Below are 19,342 nucleotides of genomic sequence, written 5' to 3' on the forward strand. Positions count from 1 at the left end.
ATAACTTTTTTTTTTCTTTTTATCCTTCCTTTGCTGTACATACTTTTTGTAAACACACCCCCCACCTCTTTGCTATGCCGTCAGAACTTCTAAACGGAGACGACGCTACTGCCTTGGTTGCCTTGACCTTGAGCGAGAACGTACACGCCTCTAGAACACCTTTGGTCAGCACATCCTACACTCTCTCAGGACAAAATGCCAAGGTCACCTCGGACGTGTCTGTCGATGCCAACCGTGCCGTTTCAGCTTCACTCTTGTCTTCAGCCGAACTTCTCCAGGCCATTCCTCACCTCTATCAACTCGCTGCTACCCAGACTGGCCAGGTGCTTCACGTATCAGCTGGAGAATCCACAGAGAAGAGCTTTGGCGATTATTCACACATTATGGCCGTGCGCCAGGCTGGTCTTGGTTTATTGAGCTCTTCAACCGTTCAGGAAGCCTATGATCTGGCTATCATTGCTCACGCCGTCGCCATCCAGACCTCGACTCCATTCATTCACTTTTATGACAGCCAGCGTGTATCGAGCGAATACGCAACCGTCCAGACAGTCGCACCCGAAATTCTCCAACAGCTCATTACCCCTGAACAAATCGAGTCATACAAGCAAAAGTCACTCCCGGCTCCCCAGACAGCCTACCTTCGCTACAAGGCCTCGCAGGATCAATCAGCAGACGCAGTGGTGGTGGATGTGTCAGAAACTGTCAAAAATGTCATGGCTCAATTTGGAACTTTGACACGCCGTCACTATTCACCTGTCGAGTACACCGGCCATCCTGATGCTGAGTTGGTGATTGTGGCTATGGGTGCTGGTGCCGCTGTTGTCGAGCAGACCTTGGCTCACCTCCAGAGCGTCTCTCCTCAGAAGATCGGTGTCCTCAATATCCGCCTCTACCGTCCCTGGTCCGATGCTGATCTCTTGGCTCATTTACCCGAATCAGTTCGCCGATTGGCAGTTTTGGAACCTGTTCAGGATCACACAGCCACCTGGAACCCTCTTTTCCTTGATATCACCGCCGCATTCCAGTCTTCTCAGCGCGACGATGTAGAGATCCTTAGTGGCCAATACGGTGTTCACTCACTCGACTTTAACCCCGCTATGGTCAACGCTGTGCTCCGCCAATTGCGTCAGCCTACTATCGAACGTCGTTTTGTTGTTGATGAGATTGTCAAGGCTGAGGATGCTTTGGATATCAAGACCGAGGCAGAGCAGTTTATTATTGTTGGTGATGCTGGTCTCTCCAAGAAGTATGTCCAGAGTCAGCCCGAGTCAAGCGTCCAGCTCTATACCATCGAAAAGGATGATACCACTCACTCTCACATCCGTATCTCTACTCGCCCTGGATCTCTTTTGCCTTCGCTCGTTCAGCAGGCCAAGGCCGTCGTAGTTGTAGATGCTTCTGTCAACTCTGTTGATTCTATCAACCGCCTTGCTCCTCACGGTCTCGTTGCCTTTGGCGGTGTATCTGCGATCCATCTTGATGTCACACTCTCTTCTGCTGTCAAGAAAGCTGTTGCCACCAAGGGTGCCAAGGTTGTTTTGGTCGACAGCAAGGCTCTCTCTCACTCCAACTTTGACGAGATCCTCAAGACTGCCGAGTTGGTTGAGGTTCCTGCTTCATGGGCTACTATTGATGTGTCGGCTCCTCAAGTTCGCTCCAAGGCTCCTCAATCCAAGTTGCCAATCGAGACTCCTTACATTCGTCTTTTGGACCAGGTCTTCCAGGACCGTCTTGAGATTGCCAACGCTGTTCACAGTGCCTCCGTTTGGTCCGCCTCTGACGCTCAGCCCTCGGCTTCGTCTCCCGAGTTCGGTTACGGAAAGTTGGTCAGCAAGATTCAGCAGCAGACACGTCTCATTGATACCGTCGAGAACCTTATCAAGGACACCACTATTCCCAGTGAGACTTTTAAGGCTCTTTCTAACTGGCTTCTCCTTGTCAAGTCTCCCTCGACTAAGCCTAACCAGCTCACCGATGCAGCCAATGCTGTCGTAAGCGTCCTGTCGGCCAACCCCATCGCTTCCATTTCTGCTGAGGACCAGGCCGCTCTATTCCCTAAGTCCAACTGGCTTATTGGATCTGACAGCTGGTCTGCTGATCTGGGCGCTTCTGGTGTCCACCATGTCATCTCGAGCGGTGAAAACATCAACATGCTTATTGTTGACACCACTTCTTACTCTACCGAAGCCGAGCGCGAACAGCACAAGAAGGATATCGGTCTTTACGCCATGAGCTTCGGCTCCGTCTATGTTGCCTCTGTTGCCGTCTACTCTTCATACACTGGTGTGCTCCATGCTCTTATTGAGGCTGATGCCTACCAGGGTCCCTCTGTTGTGTTGGCTTACCTTCCTGTCGACAACCAGGTGTTTGATCCAGTCAAGACTCTCAAGGAGACCAAGGTTGCTGTTGACTCTGGTGCCTGGCCCTTGTACCGCTGGAACCCTGTCCTTGAGGCTCAGAACAAGGAAGCCTTTACTCTCGATTCTCAGCGTATCAAGAAGGATCTTGAGAAGTTCCTTGAGCGTGAGAACCACTTTTCTCAGATCGTTTTGTCCCAGCCTGCTCTCAGCAAGACTCTTGTCAGCTCCCTTGAATCTGTAAGTATTAATAAAAGAAAAGAAAAGAAAAGAAAAGAAAGGCAAAAGTGAATTTGAATTGATAACTAATATACTTGTACCTCTATCTCTATCTCTTTTTATTATTATTATTAAAACAATAGGATGTCAAGAAGCGTCAGGAAGATTTGAAGCGCAAGGCTCGTGAGGACTATGCCAAGTTGTTGTCTGGTCTCGGTGGTGCTGAGGGTCCTCCTCTTACTGTCTTGTTCGGTTCTGACAATGGTAATGCCGAGGGTTTGGCCAAGAAGATCGCTACTCGTGCCAAGGCAAGAAACCTCAAGGTCAAGTTTATGGCTATGGATGACTATGAGGATATCCAGGAGTTGGCCAACGAGACCAACCTTTTGATTGTGTGTTCCACTGCTGGCCAGGGTGAACTTCCATCCAACGGTCGTGAGTTCTGGAAGGCACTCAATGCTCTTTTGGTTGGTGAGGTTCAGCTCAGTGATCTTAACTTTGCTGTATTTGGTCTTGGTGATCGCAACTACTGGCCACGTGCTGAGGATGCCTCGTTCTACAACCGTCCCGGAAAGATTATCGAGGCCAAGCTCGAGGCCCTTGGTGCTAACCGTCTTCTTGCTCTTGGTCTTGGTGATGATCAGGATGCCGATGGTTATGAGACTGGTTTCCAGGCATGGCAACCCGAGTTCTGGAAGGCTTTGGGCGTCAAGGATGTTGGTGGTGATGAAGAGCCTCCCAAGATTACCGATGACCAGATGAAGATCAACTCCAACTATCTCCGTGGTACTATTGCTGAGGATCTTTTGGATACTTCCCGTGGTGACATCTCCGAGACCAACGGCAAGTTGCTCAAGTTCCATGGCTCTTATGGTCAGGATGACCGTGATCTTCGTGAGGAGCGCAAGAAGATGGGACTTGAAAAGGCTTACAGCTTCATGATTCGTGTTCGCATGCCTGGTGGTGTTTCTACTCCTGCCCAGTGGATAGTTATGGACAAGTTGGCCGATTCCCACGCCAACGGTGCTATAAAGATGACCACTCGCCAGGCCTTCCAGTTGCACGGTATTATCAAATCCAAGTTGCGCGAGACTATCCGTGGTATCAACCATTCTCTCTTGAGTACTCTTGCCGCCTGTGGTGATGTCAACCGTAACATCATGGTTACACCTGTCACTGAGATTCCCGAGGTTCACGCTCAAGTCCAGAAGTTCAGTGAAGAAGTTATGCTCCACTTGGCTCCCCGCACCAACGCTTACCACGAGATTTGGTTGGCCGATGAATTGGTTGCTGGCCATGCCGTTCAGGATCACGAACCTATCTATGGCCCCACTTATTTGCCCCGCAAGTTCAAGATTGTCATCGCTGTCCCTCCTAACAACGATGTTGACATTTATGCTCACGATTTGGGTTATATTGCTATTGTTAAAGACAAGAAGGTCATTGGTTACAACGTGATGATTGGTGGTGGTATGGGTGCTACTCATGGTAACAAGAAGACCTATCCTCGTCCCTCTTCTATGCTTGGTTATGTTCCTGCCGATGTTGCTGTCAAGGTCGGTGAGGCCGTCATGACCACCCAGCGTGATTACGGAGATCGTACCAACCGTAAGCATGCCCGTCTTAAGTACACTGTTGATACCTATGGTTTGGACTTCTTCAAGTCTGAGATCGAGAAGCGTTCTGGTGCTACCTTTGCTGAGCCTGCTGAGTATGAGTTTAAGGACAATGCTGATCGTTATGGCTGGACCAAGGGTGAAGATGACAAGTGGCATTTCTGTATGTTTGTTGAGAACGGTAAGATTAAGGATACTCCTGAGTTCCAGGTCCGTACCGGTCTTCGTGAATTGGCCGAGTGGCACACTGGTGAATTCCGCCTGTCTCCTAACCAGCACTTGGTTATTGCAAATGTCCCCGAGGCCGATCTGGAAAAGACAAAGGCACATCTGGCCAAGTACAAGATGGACAACCTCTCATTCTCTGGTCTCCGTCTTAATGCAATGGCCTGTGTCGCTCTTCCTACCTGTGGTCTTGCTATGGCTGAGTCAGAGCGTTACTTGCCTACACTGGTTGGTCTTTTGGAACAGACTATGGAAGAGGCTGGTTTGAAGGATGATGCTATCACGATTCGTATGACTGGTTGTCCTAACGGTTGTGCTCGTCCTTACTTGGCTGAACTGGCTTTCGTCGGTAAGGCCCCTGGTGCTTACAACGTGTACTTGGGTGGTGGCCACAAGGGTGAGCGTCTCAACAAGCTGTACAAGGAATCCCTTCGTGAGGCCGAGATTCTTGCTGAGATTAAACCTATCATTAAGCGCTACGCACTTGAGCGCAACGCCGGTGAGCCATTTGGTGACTGGGTTATCCGTGCTGGCTATGTAAAGAAGACGATCACTGGTCTTGACTTCCACGATTAAAGAGTTTTATTTTTCGTATGCATGTATATTCCCCATTTCATTTCTGTTTGATTTTAACTGCATTTTTCTTTTCTTTTATACAACAACAAAAAAATTCTATCTTTATCTCTACCTATCTATTTATCTATATATCTCTTATTTATTTCTACTTAATAACATTGAACTTGAATTCGCCTATGATCTTTTGACTGTCTTATTGTGTTTCTGTCTGAGGGAATAAGAAGAAAGAGGGATAAAGGGGAAAAGGGGGAGTAAATAGAAAGTATCCGATTATGTGGAAAATAAGGGGTCTGCGTAGTGTCATGGCCATTCTATACAAGACCAAATGCAAACATCCATCAGCTGAGCTGAAGATAACAAGTGACAAAAACAAAGGTGTATATTTGGTTGCAACATCAATATTTTCGCCTTGTTCTAAAGGCAAAGGAGACCAAAAAGATATATATATATATATATATATATAATATAATATATATATAATATTACTAGAAATCTAAGCTTTTTTTCTTCTTCTTTTTAATGTATGTATTATGCATTATATATTATATATTATATATTTATGTATTTTATATATAATATATGTAAATATGTAAATGTGTGAATGTGGGAGTGTGTGAATAAGGTATATATAATAAGAAATATGTATCATCGTTTTAAGCATCGAGCTATGTGTTGTTGAACAATTGCCGCAGCTGCTGCTTCTGGACAGACAGACTGTTCACCTTCGGCCAAAGGTACTCGCCAATGAGTTGAAGTTCCACAAGTACTTGAGGTGGAACAGGTCTCTGGGTTGGACAAGCGAGAGGGTGCCGAGTGGATCCGTTTCCGAAAAAGCGAGGCTGAGTAAGGTGAGTGGAGAGCCTGGCGGAAATGAGAGTGTGAACAGTGCTGTCGGTACTTATTCTCTAGACGTCGATCAAGATCGATTGCGTCCACAAGAATATCGAGTGATAGAGCCTGTTGTCGTAGTGGCAAAGAAGTTGTCCGGTTGTGATGGTGGCGTACAGGCAACGGTCGCTCGTCGGGACAAACCGATCGAAGCGAAGGTAAGGTGCAGTGCTTAGCATGTCGGTCCCGACTTAGAGGTGGCAATTGAACAATAGAGAGAGACATTATAGGCGGGTGATAATTAAAAGGCCAAAAATATAATGAAATATAGGAAATATAACAAAATGTGAAAAGATAAAGCAGAAATGAGATAAAAATACAAAATCCAGGTCTGTGTGTGTGCTTAAATACTCTTTTGGCCCCCATATCCGGATTTCTTTACACCCCTCAAAAAAGCCAGTGCGGTGGGTCGCGCAAAACGAGGAGGCGGCCGTCCAAATATACATGACGTCAGCATATTCACAAGACGCTTTTGTCTGGTCCAAGTTCCGTCCAAGCGTGAGCCAATTTCCACCCTCTTACACGGCTTGGCTTCTCTCTCTTTTTTTTTGTCTTTTCGCCATCCATCCTTTGCCCTTTTTTCAGGATCTATTCTTTACCCTTTTTTTCTTATCTTCTGTACTCTATTTAGACGCCTATTGGACCAGTAACGGGTATGTATAGTTTGACTGTCTGAGGGTAGATTAGTGACGATGATGCACTCTTATGCATCCATCACATTGTCTGTGCAGGAGCAAAGTGTGTTACGACAGGAATAGAAAGAGGAGGTCTGTGGGTCGAGATCACGGCTCAGGAGAATAGTTGTCTTGCTTCTCAAACCTGCACTTGTTCACAAACTAACTGTTTTTATTCTCACTTTATTATTTTTACTATTATTGTTATTTGTTGTTGTTGCTATTATTTTGCTGTAGCTAAGCCCATCTCTACTTTCCAACAATACCCTTTTTTTTTTCGTCAGGATGAAGAAGAAATCAGCCACCACCAAACGCAGTACCGACATTTCCATTCAATTTCCCAGCATAGATTACCACGATTCGCATCATAAGCACAACGACCACAATTGTGTCTCAGAATCGCCATGCATCGCCCTCTCTTCAAAAAAGAAAAAGAAAAAGAACAGCAAAGGATTCAACGATTTAAAAGAAGAAAGCTCTCATTGGCTTGTCGACACACGAATATGTAATGCGCGCGCAGCAAAAAAAACTGACCAGTTCTGGTCAACAATGAGCAATAATGAAGAACGACATCAGATCCGAGAGTTCTGGCTACAGCTTGGTGAAGCTGATCGCCGGTCTCTCGTAAAGGTTGAAAAGGAAGCCGTCCTGCGAAAGATGAAAGAACAACAAAAGCACAGCTGTAATTGTTCTGTCTGTGGCAAGAAAAGGTTAGCCATAAAAAACAATACATGTATTTCTTTTTATTTTTATTTTAGAGAGAAAAGATAAAGAAAAAAGAAAAAGAAATTGACATGACTTGACTTGACCTGATCTGATCTTCTTGGCGTTTATGTACACACACATTCTTCTATAAATCAAATTATGCCTTAACTGATCCAGAACCGCGATTGAAGACGAACTTGAAGTCCTTTACGATGCTTATTACGAAGAACTTGAGCGTTACGCAAATCATCAGCAACAAACACGTCTTTATGGAGCACCATACGGATTGCAGGATCTTACTGCCGCGCCATCTCAATCTTCGGATCCACCAACACGACCTGATGACGAAAACGAAGATTATGAAAGCGAATACGAATACGAAGACGAAGAGGATGAAGAGGACGACGAAGAGGACGAGGACGAAGAGGAAGAAAATAATGAAGGGAGTCACTCTGATCATTCCCAACAATCTAAACACTCCCGGCATTCGGAAAACTCTCATCATTCAATCACTCACACAGGAGAAAGTGCATATAGCGATGTTGCACGTTATGTGGCGACAGATCTGGTTAAGCACGCTGCTAGACTAAAAAACGTCGAGGAATTTAATTTTGGTAACAGTCTATCCGTAAAAGGTGAGACTCAAACCACCAAGTCTCCAAGGAAAGCACGGCTGGCTGATATGGCTCTTTGTGGAGGCGGAATTCTTACCGTAGCAGACGATTTATTGAAAAATGACGGGAAAAAATTTCTTGACATGATGGAACGTCTTGCTGAACGTAGGATGCAAACAGGCGAAGAGGCAGAAACAGATCAAAACGAAGAGTATTATGAAGAAGGCGAAGACGATGAGGCCTACGAAGAAGAAGAGGAAGGAGAAGAGGAGGAAGAGGTAAACGAAAAAGTTGATAAAATTTAGCGTCCAGATAATTTATATCCTAAACATATAAAAAAAATAGGATACACGAACAGAGGAACAAAGAATGGAAGAAGGCCGGAGGATGTTCCAAATATTCGCGGCTCGTATGTTTGAGCAGCGTGTGTTAGCTGCATATCGAGAAAAAGTAGCTCGTGAGAGGCAACAGCGACTTTTGCAAGAAGAAGAAGAAGAGCAGCGACAGCGAGAGGAAAGAGAGCGGAAGAAGCAAGAGGAAAGGGAGCGAAAGAAAGAGCAGAAGCGGTAAGTCTGATAATTTTTTTATGTATTACAAGTTATAAGTTACTTACAAAAAGAGGGGGGTGATAACTCTGAATAGCCAGTTAAAACAACAGAGAGAAGAAGAACGACAGGCCAAAGAGCTCCAAAAGAAGGCAGAAGAAGAGGCTGCAAAGATTGAGAAAGAACGGCAAATGCAAATCGAGCGACAGAAACGAGAGCAGGAACGCCAAAAGAGAGAAGAAGAGAAACAGAAGCGAGAAGAAGAGCGGGCACGGAAAGAGGAAGAACGACGAAAACGAGTGCGAGAAGAGAAAGAAAGAGCCGCAGAAAAGGAACGAGTAGCAGAAAAGGAACGAAAGCGGAAAGAAGAGGAAGATGAACGATTAAGAAAAGAGAAAGAAGAGGAAGATGAACGATTAAGAAAAGAGAAAGAAGAGGAAGAAGAGCGATTGAGAAAAGAGAAAGAAAAGGAAGAAGAGCGATTAAGGAAAGAGAAAGAAGAACATAGGTTAAAAGAAGAAGAGCGCTTGGCGAAAGAAAAGGTGGCACGACTGCCTGATCCTGTGATACCATTGAGTGTGCCTACCCAGGACATGTCCGTGCGCGAGTCTACAGAGGAGCGACAGCGCGTGCTGATGGACGTACTGATCGGGCCTTTGTGGACAAATCCCACTGTCAGTGCACCAAACCAATTTTCATGTTCTCTCCCTGCGGTAGGCACCCCTAGTTCAAATATTCTCCCTCATCCTCCCACCCCTCCTACTTCGCTTCCTCTACAGGCCATAGCAGGCCCAAGCTTGCTTCCTAGTACAGGAGAAACAAGTCCGAAAAAAAGTCGACCTCCTGGAATTGGTATGACACCTTCTCGAAAAATCATTGCCCGACCGTCGACTTCACTTACGCCTATTGGCCAACCTTCAAATGGACGACGGGCTTCTGCAGCAAGTGCGGCAAGTACACCATCTACATCTACTATTTCCAATGCAGGACCTATTGGATCTAAGGTTGGGCAGGATGCTGCAGAAGAAGCTGGCCATTCTTTCTTCTCAAACTTTTTGTTTGGCGAGCCTAGTAGAGGTAGATTGAATTGTATAGGACCAAGTGAATTATCTGATGTTAAGCTAATTATTATACTTGTAGATACTCGACCTTCTTTTCTTATACCTGAACAACAAGACCCACGCGTAGCAAGAGATTCTATATGTGGTGGTCTAGAGAGACGGTTTTCGAGTGACAGCAGTGCATTTCATTGGACAAACGGTAAAGCAACTTCGGCAAATAGCAACGTTTTAACAATGGGTGCAGGATGGACGGCGTCGACAGTATTGTCAGACAATGTACACGGCAAGCTTTTTGGCGACGTACTGGTAAGATTTTTTTTCTCTTTTCTTTTTCTTTTTCTTTTCTGGTTCTTATTGCTATTACTATTATTACTATTACTGTTATCACTATCATTATTATCATTATCATTGGTTATTTTTTTGTTTGGTTGGCTGGTTTTGGCTTGAACAAAGGCAAAGCGAAAAAAAAGCCCTTTTGTTATGATTGCTGTTATAGGATGATGATATATTTGTTTCTGTTTTAATAAGACGAACTAATGGGGGTTCAAATAAGTGACAATAATAATAATAATAATAATAATAATAACAAACAACAATTGTAATTACAATTATAATGACAAAACTTAGGCTGATCGAAGCACAGTTATTCTTGAACGCGCCAAGATTGCCTATCGTAAACTAGGTGAAATTACACAACCAAACTACTATGCAGGACCTCCCCAATTCTACACACTTGTGCAGCTGCACCGTATGATGAGCGACATGTTTTATGACAATCAAATTGATATACAGGAACTCTATGAAGCACTTTTGCCGCCTCTTAGTGGATTTCAATGTGTAACACATGCGCTCCAAGGTTGCCTTGTACGATACACTAGTGGAATTTCGATGCAAGACGATGCGTCTCGGAGAGCAAGTCTTGGTGTTCATCCCAACCCACGCTCACCCTTTCCACTCTCTCCCTCTCACACCTCCCTCTCACATCTACCCCAATCACATCCAGTGCCACCTACATCTCTGCCGCCCCTCGGTACTTCCTCTGCAACCAACACAATTCAACAACAGAAAGGAAATACAAATACATTGTTTGGAAGTATGTCATGATATATACATACATACATACATATATATATATATATATATGTATATATAAAGGAGATATTGAAATAACAAAGCAAAGCAGAAAAAAATTAACAATCCCATATTCACATCCCATATCCCACATCCACAATTACATTCTCAATATATTCACTCAACACTCAAATACACGCAAACTCAATATACAAACACCACATCTCACTCGCACACTCACTCACTCACTCACTCACTCACACATAAACATAAACATAAACACAAACACCAATAAATAATTTAATAAAGAAAAACGGTATTAAACGGTAATAGATAAACAATTGGGCATTGTTGGTTTTTTACTGTGTCCTTTTCCCCCCTTTTCACCCCGAGTGTTTTATGTGGAACATCTACACAGACTCCCCCCCCCCCCCTTTTTTTTTTTTCTCTCTATTGCCTTTATTTTTGTTTTTTGTTTATTTGACCTTGTCTCCTACATTTGAATGGCACGACTGTTTTAGATGCGGATCGAATATATATATATACATTACATATAATTGCACACACGCACACACACACGCACACACACACATAATATATATATATATATATATATATATGTAATAACGTACAAGTGAATAAAGATTGGGTTGAATTGAATCGAATTGAATTGAATCGAATTGAATCGAATCAAATCATATTGTATTGTATTGTATTGTATTGAGTGGAATGATTCTTTAGATAGAGTGGAATGCAGTAAAATGCAATAATATTCAGTGGAATGCGTTTGTATACAATCCAATGTAAAGATATGGCTAAATAAAGTGAAACGGTACAAAAGCTTGTTTTTAAAATAAATTGTCAATACACAAAAAAATGCATATTGCTTATTATGAACAGGTGTACTATTGTATTTATTTATTTATTTAATTATTTACTTATATATATATATATGTTTTTTTTATCAATAATAAATAATAAACAATAAAAAAAAAGAATATTTTGTTTCAACTTTTCAATTTACTTTCTTTTTTTTTCTTTTTTTTGTTTGGCTTGGCTTGGTTTGGCTTGGTTTGGCTTGGCTTGACCTATTCAGTTAATTAGTTCCAGTAAGGTTGGTGTCGATTAGCTGATGGTTGTGTTGATTTAGTTTGCTGTTGAGTTTGTTGTGGTTGATTGGAATATTGTTGGTAGGAGAACATTGGCTGCTGATCAAAATAATTAGCTTGATTTAACAGATAAGCTTGTTGTTGCTGTTGCTGTTGCTGTTTCTGTTTCTGTTGTTGCTGATAGCTCAAAGATGACTGGGGACCTTGAGAATGCATCACATTGGCAGGGGATGCCTTTTCGTACTTATATAAATCTGCCTTTGTTTGAACTGCAGAAGTCGATTGTCCAGAAGACAGGTTTCCAAGGAACCCTCCACCCTGCAGTCCTCCATAAGTTTGTTGTTTGTGATATTCCTGCAATCCTATCGGTTGGAAAGAGTTGTCCTCATACCCATTATCCATTGTCCCTCCGATTTGACTATAAAAGTTCGATGTGCCGTAGGGGTTTCCGTGCACTGCATAAGGTGAGGTTCCCTGCTTGACTGTTGTCTGAGCAGCTGAGTTGGCATATATTGGATAATTTTTGTTCATGTAGTTATGACCATGACTGGGCTGCCCATAAGCAGACTGGTTAGGCATGTAGTAGTAAGGGTAGTAAGGCATGGATGAAGTATAACCTTGTTGCTGTTGCTGTTGCTGTTGCTGTTGTTGTTGTTGTTGCTGCTGCTGCTGCTGCAACTGCTGTTGTGTTTGGCTATAATCTTGATGTTTATCACGAGTAAATGCATTCTGATTAGTGGAAGCTTGGAATACTGTATCGTAATATCCCATCGAGGCAGCCACTGCAGCTGTTCGCTGCGCATCGTTTCCATACATCCCATAGTCAGGCACAGACATGGGACTTACACCTGCAGGAGGTTGGTTGGGCATGTAAGCGCTGTAGGCTGACGTAAGATGGTCCATGCCCGACTGAGAATGTGTTTGCTCCTGTTTCATAAACGATGGCGGGAAAGTTACTGGAATTACTGGTGTGGTTAATACAGATTCTTTCTGAAGCGCAGGAGCAGTGGCGAGGGTGATGGGAATAATCGAAACAGAAACGGTAGGTAGTGATACAGCAGTTATCTCACTTTTAGTGGCAGAAGTAGTAGCTAGCATTTCCGGAACACTAGTGGACAGTCGATATGAGAAACCACTATGCTCGTAAAATATATATTCCACTCAACCATAAAAGCAAAATATATGTATAAAGATAGGTTACTTCTAGCCTTCTTTCCTTTCTTTTTCTTTTCTTTCTCTTTTCTTTGTTCCTTTTCTTTGCTTCTTCTCTCTTCCTTTTTAAATCTCTTCTTTCTTTTTGTTACCTTGGTTCGGATATCAAATCTACCAATCCAGACACAAGTGTTTCTGTATCTTTCTTATCATCAATATCCAAATTTCCAAACAATACATCCACTGTAAAGTCAGTAATGTTATTAGCTGGCAGAATTACTGGAGAATCTTGTTTCAAAAGTTGATCAACTGTCTGTCGTAGTTTAGGCTCTTCATGGAGAGCATCAATTGGTTTCCTGGATTCTTGGATGGGTTCTTCTGCTGTATGCACAGTAGGTGATGCAAGTGTACTATCTGACCATGGATTCTCGCTTTCTACAGCAACCCCCCAAACAGCTTTGATTGCTTCGATTTCTGCAATTACTTTTGGCTCTTGCTTGTTCTTGTTCTTGTTCTTGTTTACGTCTTGCTCTTTTGGTGCTATTTCTTCTGAATGTACAGGCTCTTGTTTTGGCTTAAGTAAACTCGCCCATGTTTTTGGCGTGTCTTGAGAATTTAAAGAAGAGGTAGTTGTGGCTGTAGTTGTGGCTGTAGTTGTGGATGCAATTGTAGAGGATGTTGTGGTCGTAGCAGAAGATGTCGTTATAGTGGAAGTTGTGGTGGTGGTAGATCCAATTGCTTTAGAAGACGGCGCGCTCCATGCGTCTGAGCTATCTTGCCAACTTGTACTATCACATGTGTCTACTCCCCGGGATGCATTTGATGCAATATATGCCCAAGTGCTTTGTTCGAATGGCGGTTCTTGCTTTGAACGATACCAGGTTTGTGGCTGTTGTGGTTGTTGTGGCTGTTGCGGTGGTTGTGGTTGTTGTGAGCCAGATGTGAATGATTGGCGTACACTCGCACCAGTTAATGGTTGTTTACCCGTAGCTTTGTTTTTATATATATTTATACATACATACATATATACATATATATATATATATATGGGTGTGTATGTGTGTCAAGAAGGTGTTTTTTTTTTGGTTTGATTTTATAAGCCTTTGGTATGGATTAATGCAGTATAAAGCCAAACTTCTTTTTTCTTTATTAAAAAAAGATAGAAAGAAATCAATCTTACTTTTTCCAGATCGACGCTCTGTCAATGATCTTTCGACGGGTTGTCGACTCGTGCGGTCTTGTCGCTCTCGCGGTAGCTGTGATGCGTATAAAGTGCTATCTTTTGGCTTAACTTCCTTCTTTGATTTTCTTGTTTTTACTTCGCCCCACTGTGTACAATGACCTATGGATGGAAATTAAAAAACACTATCCAAAGAAGAGGAGAAAGAGGAGGAAAAGTATACATATACAAACACACATATATATGTACATGTATGTATATATGTATATATATATATAGTGGTAGACCCTCAAGAACATGCCTTCACTAATCCGATTCACAGCCAGTTCGAGATCACCGTCTGCATCTCGAATTGCAAAGAGGAGATCTTCGTCTGACCAATCCGAGAACATCTCTCGAAGTATGTTGAGTGAGGATCCATAGTTGGTCCTGAGCTTCTTAATATCATTCTGGTCTGAAAAAGATATGTTTTGTTTTGTGCCTATGTTGGCCGTTGAGGTAGCATTTGTAGCGTGGTTAGCCATTGAGTTGTTTATGGTCTGTTGATTTGAATAAGAGAAGTTATGTAGGAGCGTGTTCTTTTTTTTTGTTGATGCCTAACGAATAAAAGAAAAATGATATAAGAGAGAAGGAAAAAAGGGACAGGATTGGCAACTCAGTTTGGACAAGTCTATATTTTCTTTTGTATGCTTTTTGTTATATTTTACTGTATATATACAGTTGTGGTTTGTAAGATTTTTCTTTATTTCAATCTAATAATATAAAAAGAGGTAACGTCTCTTTACCGTTTACACTTGTAAAGAAAGAAAAGAATGACTGAAAGAAGGAGTGAAAGTAGAGTAAAGGCGTGGGATGTTCCTCACGTGATGCTTGTGAATCAGTGATGCCATTATCGATATTCAACTCCGTGGTCCTCTCTTGCTTGTATCCTCTTTTCTCTCTCTTTGCTCTTTAATCTCAAAAGTGTACTATACTCCAGGTCAATGAACGACTGTTAAGAAGTGCATGATTTATCAACGACGTTTTAAAAAAAAAGATAAGGAATACAATGTATTGGTCAGTAAGAGTTAGTAACCAGCTAAATTATATCTATTAAACAGGAGGAAGGAGCGGAGTGTTCCTAAATAGAGAGTGTCAACCTGGCCCCATATTGCATACATTGCACGGACTAGATTCATCAAGAGCAGGAACAGTCCAGTAATAATGCTGATTCTGGTACAGATTATCTGCTCTGATGGTTCAAAAGGAAATACATTTCTCCACAAAGTCTCCCATCCCAACCATCAATTCAATTTATCCATTCAAGTTGATCCAAAAAAACCATATGCTCCACCTCATTCTTCATTCGGTCGCCGTCTTATTCAAGCTTGTGCCGCCTTGCCTCTTCTTATAAGATATTGCATTATGTATGTTCTAAATATATTAGATACAATGTAGCTCAAGCCTCATCAAAGATCTAATATACGCAGCATTTTGGTGATAATTTATTCAAAGAAGATTAATAAATATGGTGACGTTCAAATATACATAACACTTGTACATATATACAATTTCCCCCCTGTGAACTTAACATTCCTTGTCCACAATCACGGTTTTTTTTTAATACACTTGTGGGGTACCACCTTTAATTTTACAAGTATAGATATAAACCTACAAATAGCACAGTTTCCAGCTGTATATATGTGGGCACATAATTAAAGCCAGGCAATCAATCAATTGATATTTCAAGTATATAAAAATTTGATATTAGAATACTTCTCTATATATTTTATTATTTTTAGCACTATAACATATATGTATGTAGATATCCTCAATTTGTCTTGGAACCGCACACTTACAACCATTAAACCTGATATTCTCCATAAAATAATGCGTGTTTGATATATACATACTTGAGCAACACCTACTTTTATTCCAGAACAACCCATTTACTTTAATTATTTTTATTTCTAAAGTATCTATATTTATTAATTAATTAATTACAATTTATATTTTATATATTTTATATATATATATTTAATTTGTTTTATTTAGCTGGTTTCCAAGGAAATCAAATTATCCAAAAAGAAAAAGAAAAAAGAAAAAAGTTTAAATGAGTATCCATGACAACAACCGGCGACGCATTTCAATAAGCCTCTCTCCACGAGTGCCTAAAAATAGATACTTCTTCATACAGAAAGGCTGGATTGGTTCCTACTGCCCAGATAATCCCTCCCTCATTCACCCCCCGAGGGGGTCTCCAGTCTAAAAAGAATCATTTTTGGGGGGTCAAGAAACTTCACAGCGCCGATTTAACCGTTAATTAACATACACTAAAAGAGGGGCATCTCTTTTCTCTTTCTCGCTCCATCTTCCTCCACCATGACTTACTTTGACACCGTTACCCGCTCCTACACTGAAGTTGATACTACCAAGGGTATTGACACTGAGCAGTTCATCGAGGCCACCGAAGGTCTTGTCAAGATGTTCGGTAAATAACAATTTAAACAACTATCTTTTATTTTATTTTTATCTTTCAAAAATAATAAAAAACAAAACAAAAAGTACGCGATGCTCATCTCAATCATCTATAGACTTGCTTGGCTCTACTGCCTTTTCTGTTGTCCAGAATGACATGAACGGTAACATTAAGGTGAGATATTTAAATAAAATATAAATGATACCGAGCATTTATTTTAATACATATAACTTTGTAAAATAGAAAATCAGAGAGCGTTACTTGTCCAACCCTACTGCCAACGACACCCTCGAGAACTTGATGGTTGCCGAATCTCCCGAGAAGAAGCGCGTTGCTACCGAAGGTCTTTTGTGGTTGTCTCGGTAAGGATTTTCTTTAAATATATACGTAAAAGAAAAAAGAGGGAGGGGCTGCACGCGTTAAATTTTGATGCGTAGACAAATAATCTTACTTATTATTATTACTATTACTTAATTAGTGGTCTCGACTTCACTGCTCAGGCTCTTCGTCGCTCTATTGATGACATTAACGAGGAACTCAATGTATCATTCACCAAGTCTTACGAAGTTACCCTTCGTAAGCACCACAGCATTGTCGTCAGACCCGTGTTCAGTGTAAGTATAAAAAAGGGGTGTTTGTAGATTATAGAATAAAGAAATTAATTATTATTATTTTATCTTTAGCTTGCCATGAAGGCCTGTCCTTATCGCAAGGACTTTTACGGAAAGCTTGAGGTTGCCACTGAGGAAGACCTTGCTGTCATGAACGCATGGCTCGTTGCTCTCGAGCAGATCATTGCTATCATTACTGCTTTCTTCAAAGATCACCCTCTTTTTATCAAGGGCATGTAAATAACCATAGTCTCTTCTTCTTTACCCAATTCCCCTACTATCTTCCCCTCCTCCCTCTTTGCATATTAAATTCTTCTTCCTTTTCTTTATCTTGTCTTGAGATATATATATAAAAAGAAAAAAAAGGATAGAAAAATAAATATATATATATAAATGAGATAAAAAATTTCTATTTTATTATAATTGAATTAGAGAGAAAAAGATAGAGAAAGGAAATAATTGGGGAGGACTAATCAAGTTGATTTCAAATGATCCTGTTTGTTACTGCTTTCGTTGACATGTGTCTTTTGTTCCGTCTCGAGATTATACCGTTTTGAGAATACTTCAATGTAGTAGCTAGCTCCATTCCAGACACTTGCGGCAAACATGGTCAACAGGAAGCTGCCGTGGAGCCAAAAATGCTGATACAAGTAGTATGTTGGTAGTGTGGTGATGATGTTGTAGACCAATTGAAGAAGCATGAACATATAGATCTTATACTTTGGACCAAAAATAAATGAAGCATTTTGAATGAATCCTTTTCGGCCATGAGAGTCATCAAGTAGCCAGGAATAGGATGTCAAGCGCACACCTGATTCAACCTTTTCACGTCTTTTGACCATAATAAAAACGAAATATAGTGTTTGCCACACCAGATAGGCTGATGTTGAGTAAATAAGAAAATCTTCTAAGCTGATGGTTGATAGAGATTCAAGGGCTGGGAATCGAGTGTTGCGATAGATAGTAGCATCTGATCCTAGTTGGAGTTCAGGCATCCAGCGAATGGTGTAAGTAACAAGAGCAGGAAAGATGTGGATAAACACAGAGGTAACCTTATCCAGTGAGTGGAACACGAGTGAATTTCTCCATGTGATGATCGCCCAAACAACAGGACCGTTTGTAAGTGCATATATGGCGATAAAAAGGCCTGTCGAAGATGAAAATACCCAGAGAAACAAGAGAGTCATAAGGTTGACAAAGTAACAAAGATCAAATATGAAATAATGCCATTGACGCGATTTATAGACTATTCCTCGAAAAGTAATGAGATAAACAGATTGAAGCGTATAATACAATGGGATCCATTCTGGCACGCGTGAGGTCAAGACCGGAGTCAGGCAAGTGTTGGCCACACCCACGAGGAAGGAAATCTTATCCCTTAAATGAATTGTTTTCTCGTCTCGATTTAAACGAGCATTGATTATTCGATACCGGGTGAGTAGCTGGCTCTGGAGGAGTGTCTTTTGGTTTTCGAGTTTTCCTATCTGTGCACGGAATGTCTCGGTGGTCAATGTCGTCCAGTCGGAAGAGGTTGTCTGAAGTTCATGTTTTTTGTCATTGAGTTGGTTTGTGATCTGATCCAAGGCAGTCGAAAGAATATCGATCATGTCTAAGTAGTGATCAGAGTGAAAGTCTGTTTCGTTCCAGTCTTGTAACATGTCAAGATGTTCTTTAGAGAAAGAATATAGCTCTTCCGGCTCTAAGATGTTACTCTCGAGAGGGTCCAAGGCAATCATACAGGTTTAGTGGACAGAAAAATATGGCAAGTAGTAGAATAGAAAGAAAGATGAATGTAAAGCAAATAATAAAATTTCAAATGTAAATTGGAGTATTAAATATATATATATAAATGGAAATAAAAATATGAGAACCAAATGGGTCGATTAATGAAAACTTTATTTGTATAAAAAAAATTCATGGAAATCATGAGCCATTCAATAATCACAGATAATCTATACATGCATACATACATTTTCTTTAAACAATAATATGAAATGAAGAGAGAGAGAGAGGCACACACACATACGCACACGATGTAAACACAAGATCTCTCATTTGATATTATATTCTATTGCTATAAATTAATGTAATTTAATTAAACGTAAAGCTAAATTATATATATATCAATGTAAATGGGGTTGCCATGGAAAAGTAGTTGCTTCGGGTCGGATAAGTCCCTTTGGACAATCATTTTTAGTAATAAATTTCAATATTTACAATTATTGTTTGAGTTTATTGATCGATAGATCAGAAGGAAAAAGAATGTTTGGCTGACACATCC

The 19,342-nt window shown here is 41.3% G+C and overlaps 4 protein-coding genes across 4 annotated transcripts; 2 read left to right on the forward strand and 2 right to left on the reverse strand.

Annotated features, from left to right (window-relative positions):
- Positions 1-40: 40 nt before the first annotated feature.
- On the forward strand, positions 41-5,172 carry PHYBLDRAFT_178590 (hypothetical protein). Its single transcript, XM_018438012.1, has 2 exons — positions 41-2,597; positions 2,720-5,172. Exons 1-2 carry the CDS (start codon positions 75-77, stop codon positions 4,991-4,993), a joined length of 4,797 nt encoding a protein of 1,598 aa, XP_018298469.1. The 5' UTR covers positions 41-74; the 3' UTR covers positions 4,994-5,172.
- Positions 5,173-5,638: 466 nt separating this feature from the next.
- On the reverse strand, positions 5,639-6,106 carry PHYBLDRAFT_137985 (hypothetical protein; the record flags this gene model as incomplete). The annotated part of the gene is made up of 1 exon (XM_018429912.1): positions 5,639-6,106. The coding sequence occupies one exon, from the start codon at positions 6,104-6,106 to the stop codon at positions 5,639-5,641; it is 468 nt and encodes a 155-aa protein (XP_018298470.1).
- A 5,340-nt stretch (positions 6,107-11,446) lies between these two features.
- PHYBLDRAFT_156877 (hypothetical protein) lies at positions 11,447-12,296 on the reverse strand. Its single transcript, XM_018433529.1, has one exon. It carries the CDS (start codon positions 12,237-12,239, stop codon positions 11,652-11,654), a length of 588 nt encoding a protein of 195 aa, XP_018298471.1. The 5' UTR covers positions 12,240-12,296; the 3' UTR covers positions 11,447-11,651.
- A 4,045-nt stretch (positions 12,297-16,341) lies between these two features.
- PHYBLDRAFT_36910 (hypothetical protein) lies at positions 16,342-18,806 on the forward strand. The gene is made up of 5 exons (XM_018440085.1): positions 16,342-16,462; positions 16,566-16,624; positions 16,694-16,812; positions 16,929-17,064; positions 17,134-18,806. The coding sequence occupies exons 1-5, from the start codon at positions 16,354-16,356 to the stop codon at positions 17,299-17,301; spliced, it is 591 nt and encodes a 196-aa protein (XP_018298472.1). The 5' UTR covers positions 16,342-16,353; the 3' UTR covers positions 17,302-18,806.
- The last annotated feature ends 536 nt before the right edge of the window (positions 18,807-19,342 follow it).

Source organism: Phycomyces blakesleeanus, assembly GCF_001638985.1.
Source record: "Phycomyces blakesleeanus NRRL 1555(-) unplaced genomic scaffold PHYBLscaffold_1, whole genome shotgun sequence".
Taxonomy (NCBI): Eukaryota; Fungi; Mucoromycota; class Mucoromycetes; order Mucorales; family Phycomycetaceae; genus Phycomyces; species Phycomyces blakesleeanus.

What these genes read in the sequence shown, in the direction of transcription:
- PHYBLDRAFT_178590 (XM_018438012.1), top strand. Translation starts at nt 75, where the DNA reads ATGCCGTCAGAACTTCTAAACGGAGACGACGCTACTGCCTTGGTTGCC. An exon ending in TTGTCAGCTCCCTTGAATCT is followed by an intron (nt 2,598 to 2,719) that starts GTAAGTATTAAT and finishes TTAAAACAATAG; the next exon opens with GATGTCAAGAAGCGTCAGGA.
- PHYBLDRAFT_156877 (XM_018433529.1), bottom strand. Translation starts at nt 12,239, where the DNA reads ATGCCTAACCAGTCTGCTTATGGGCAGCCCAGTCATGGTCATAACTAC.
- PHYBLDRAFT_36910 (XM_018440085.1), top strand. Translation starts at nt 16,354, where the DNA reads ATGACTTACTTTGACACCGTTACCCGCTCCTACACTGAAGTTGATACT. An exon ending in AGGTCTTGTCAAGATGTTCG is followed by an intron (nt 16,463 to 16,565) that starts GTAAATAACAAT and finishes AATCATCTATAG; the next exon opens with ACTTGCTTGGCTCTACTGCC. An exon ending in GGTCTTTTGTGGTTGTCTCG is followed by an intron (nt 16,813 to 16,928) that starts GTAAGGATTTTC and finishes TTACTTAATTAG; the next exon opens with TGGTCTCGACTTCACTGCTC.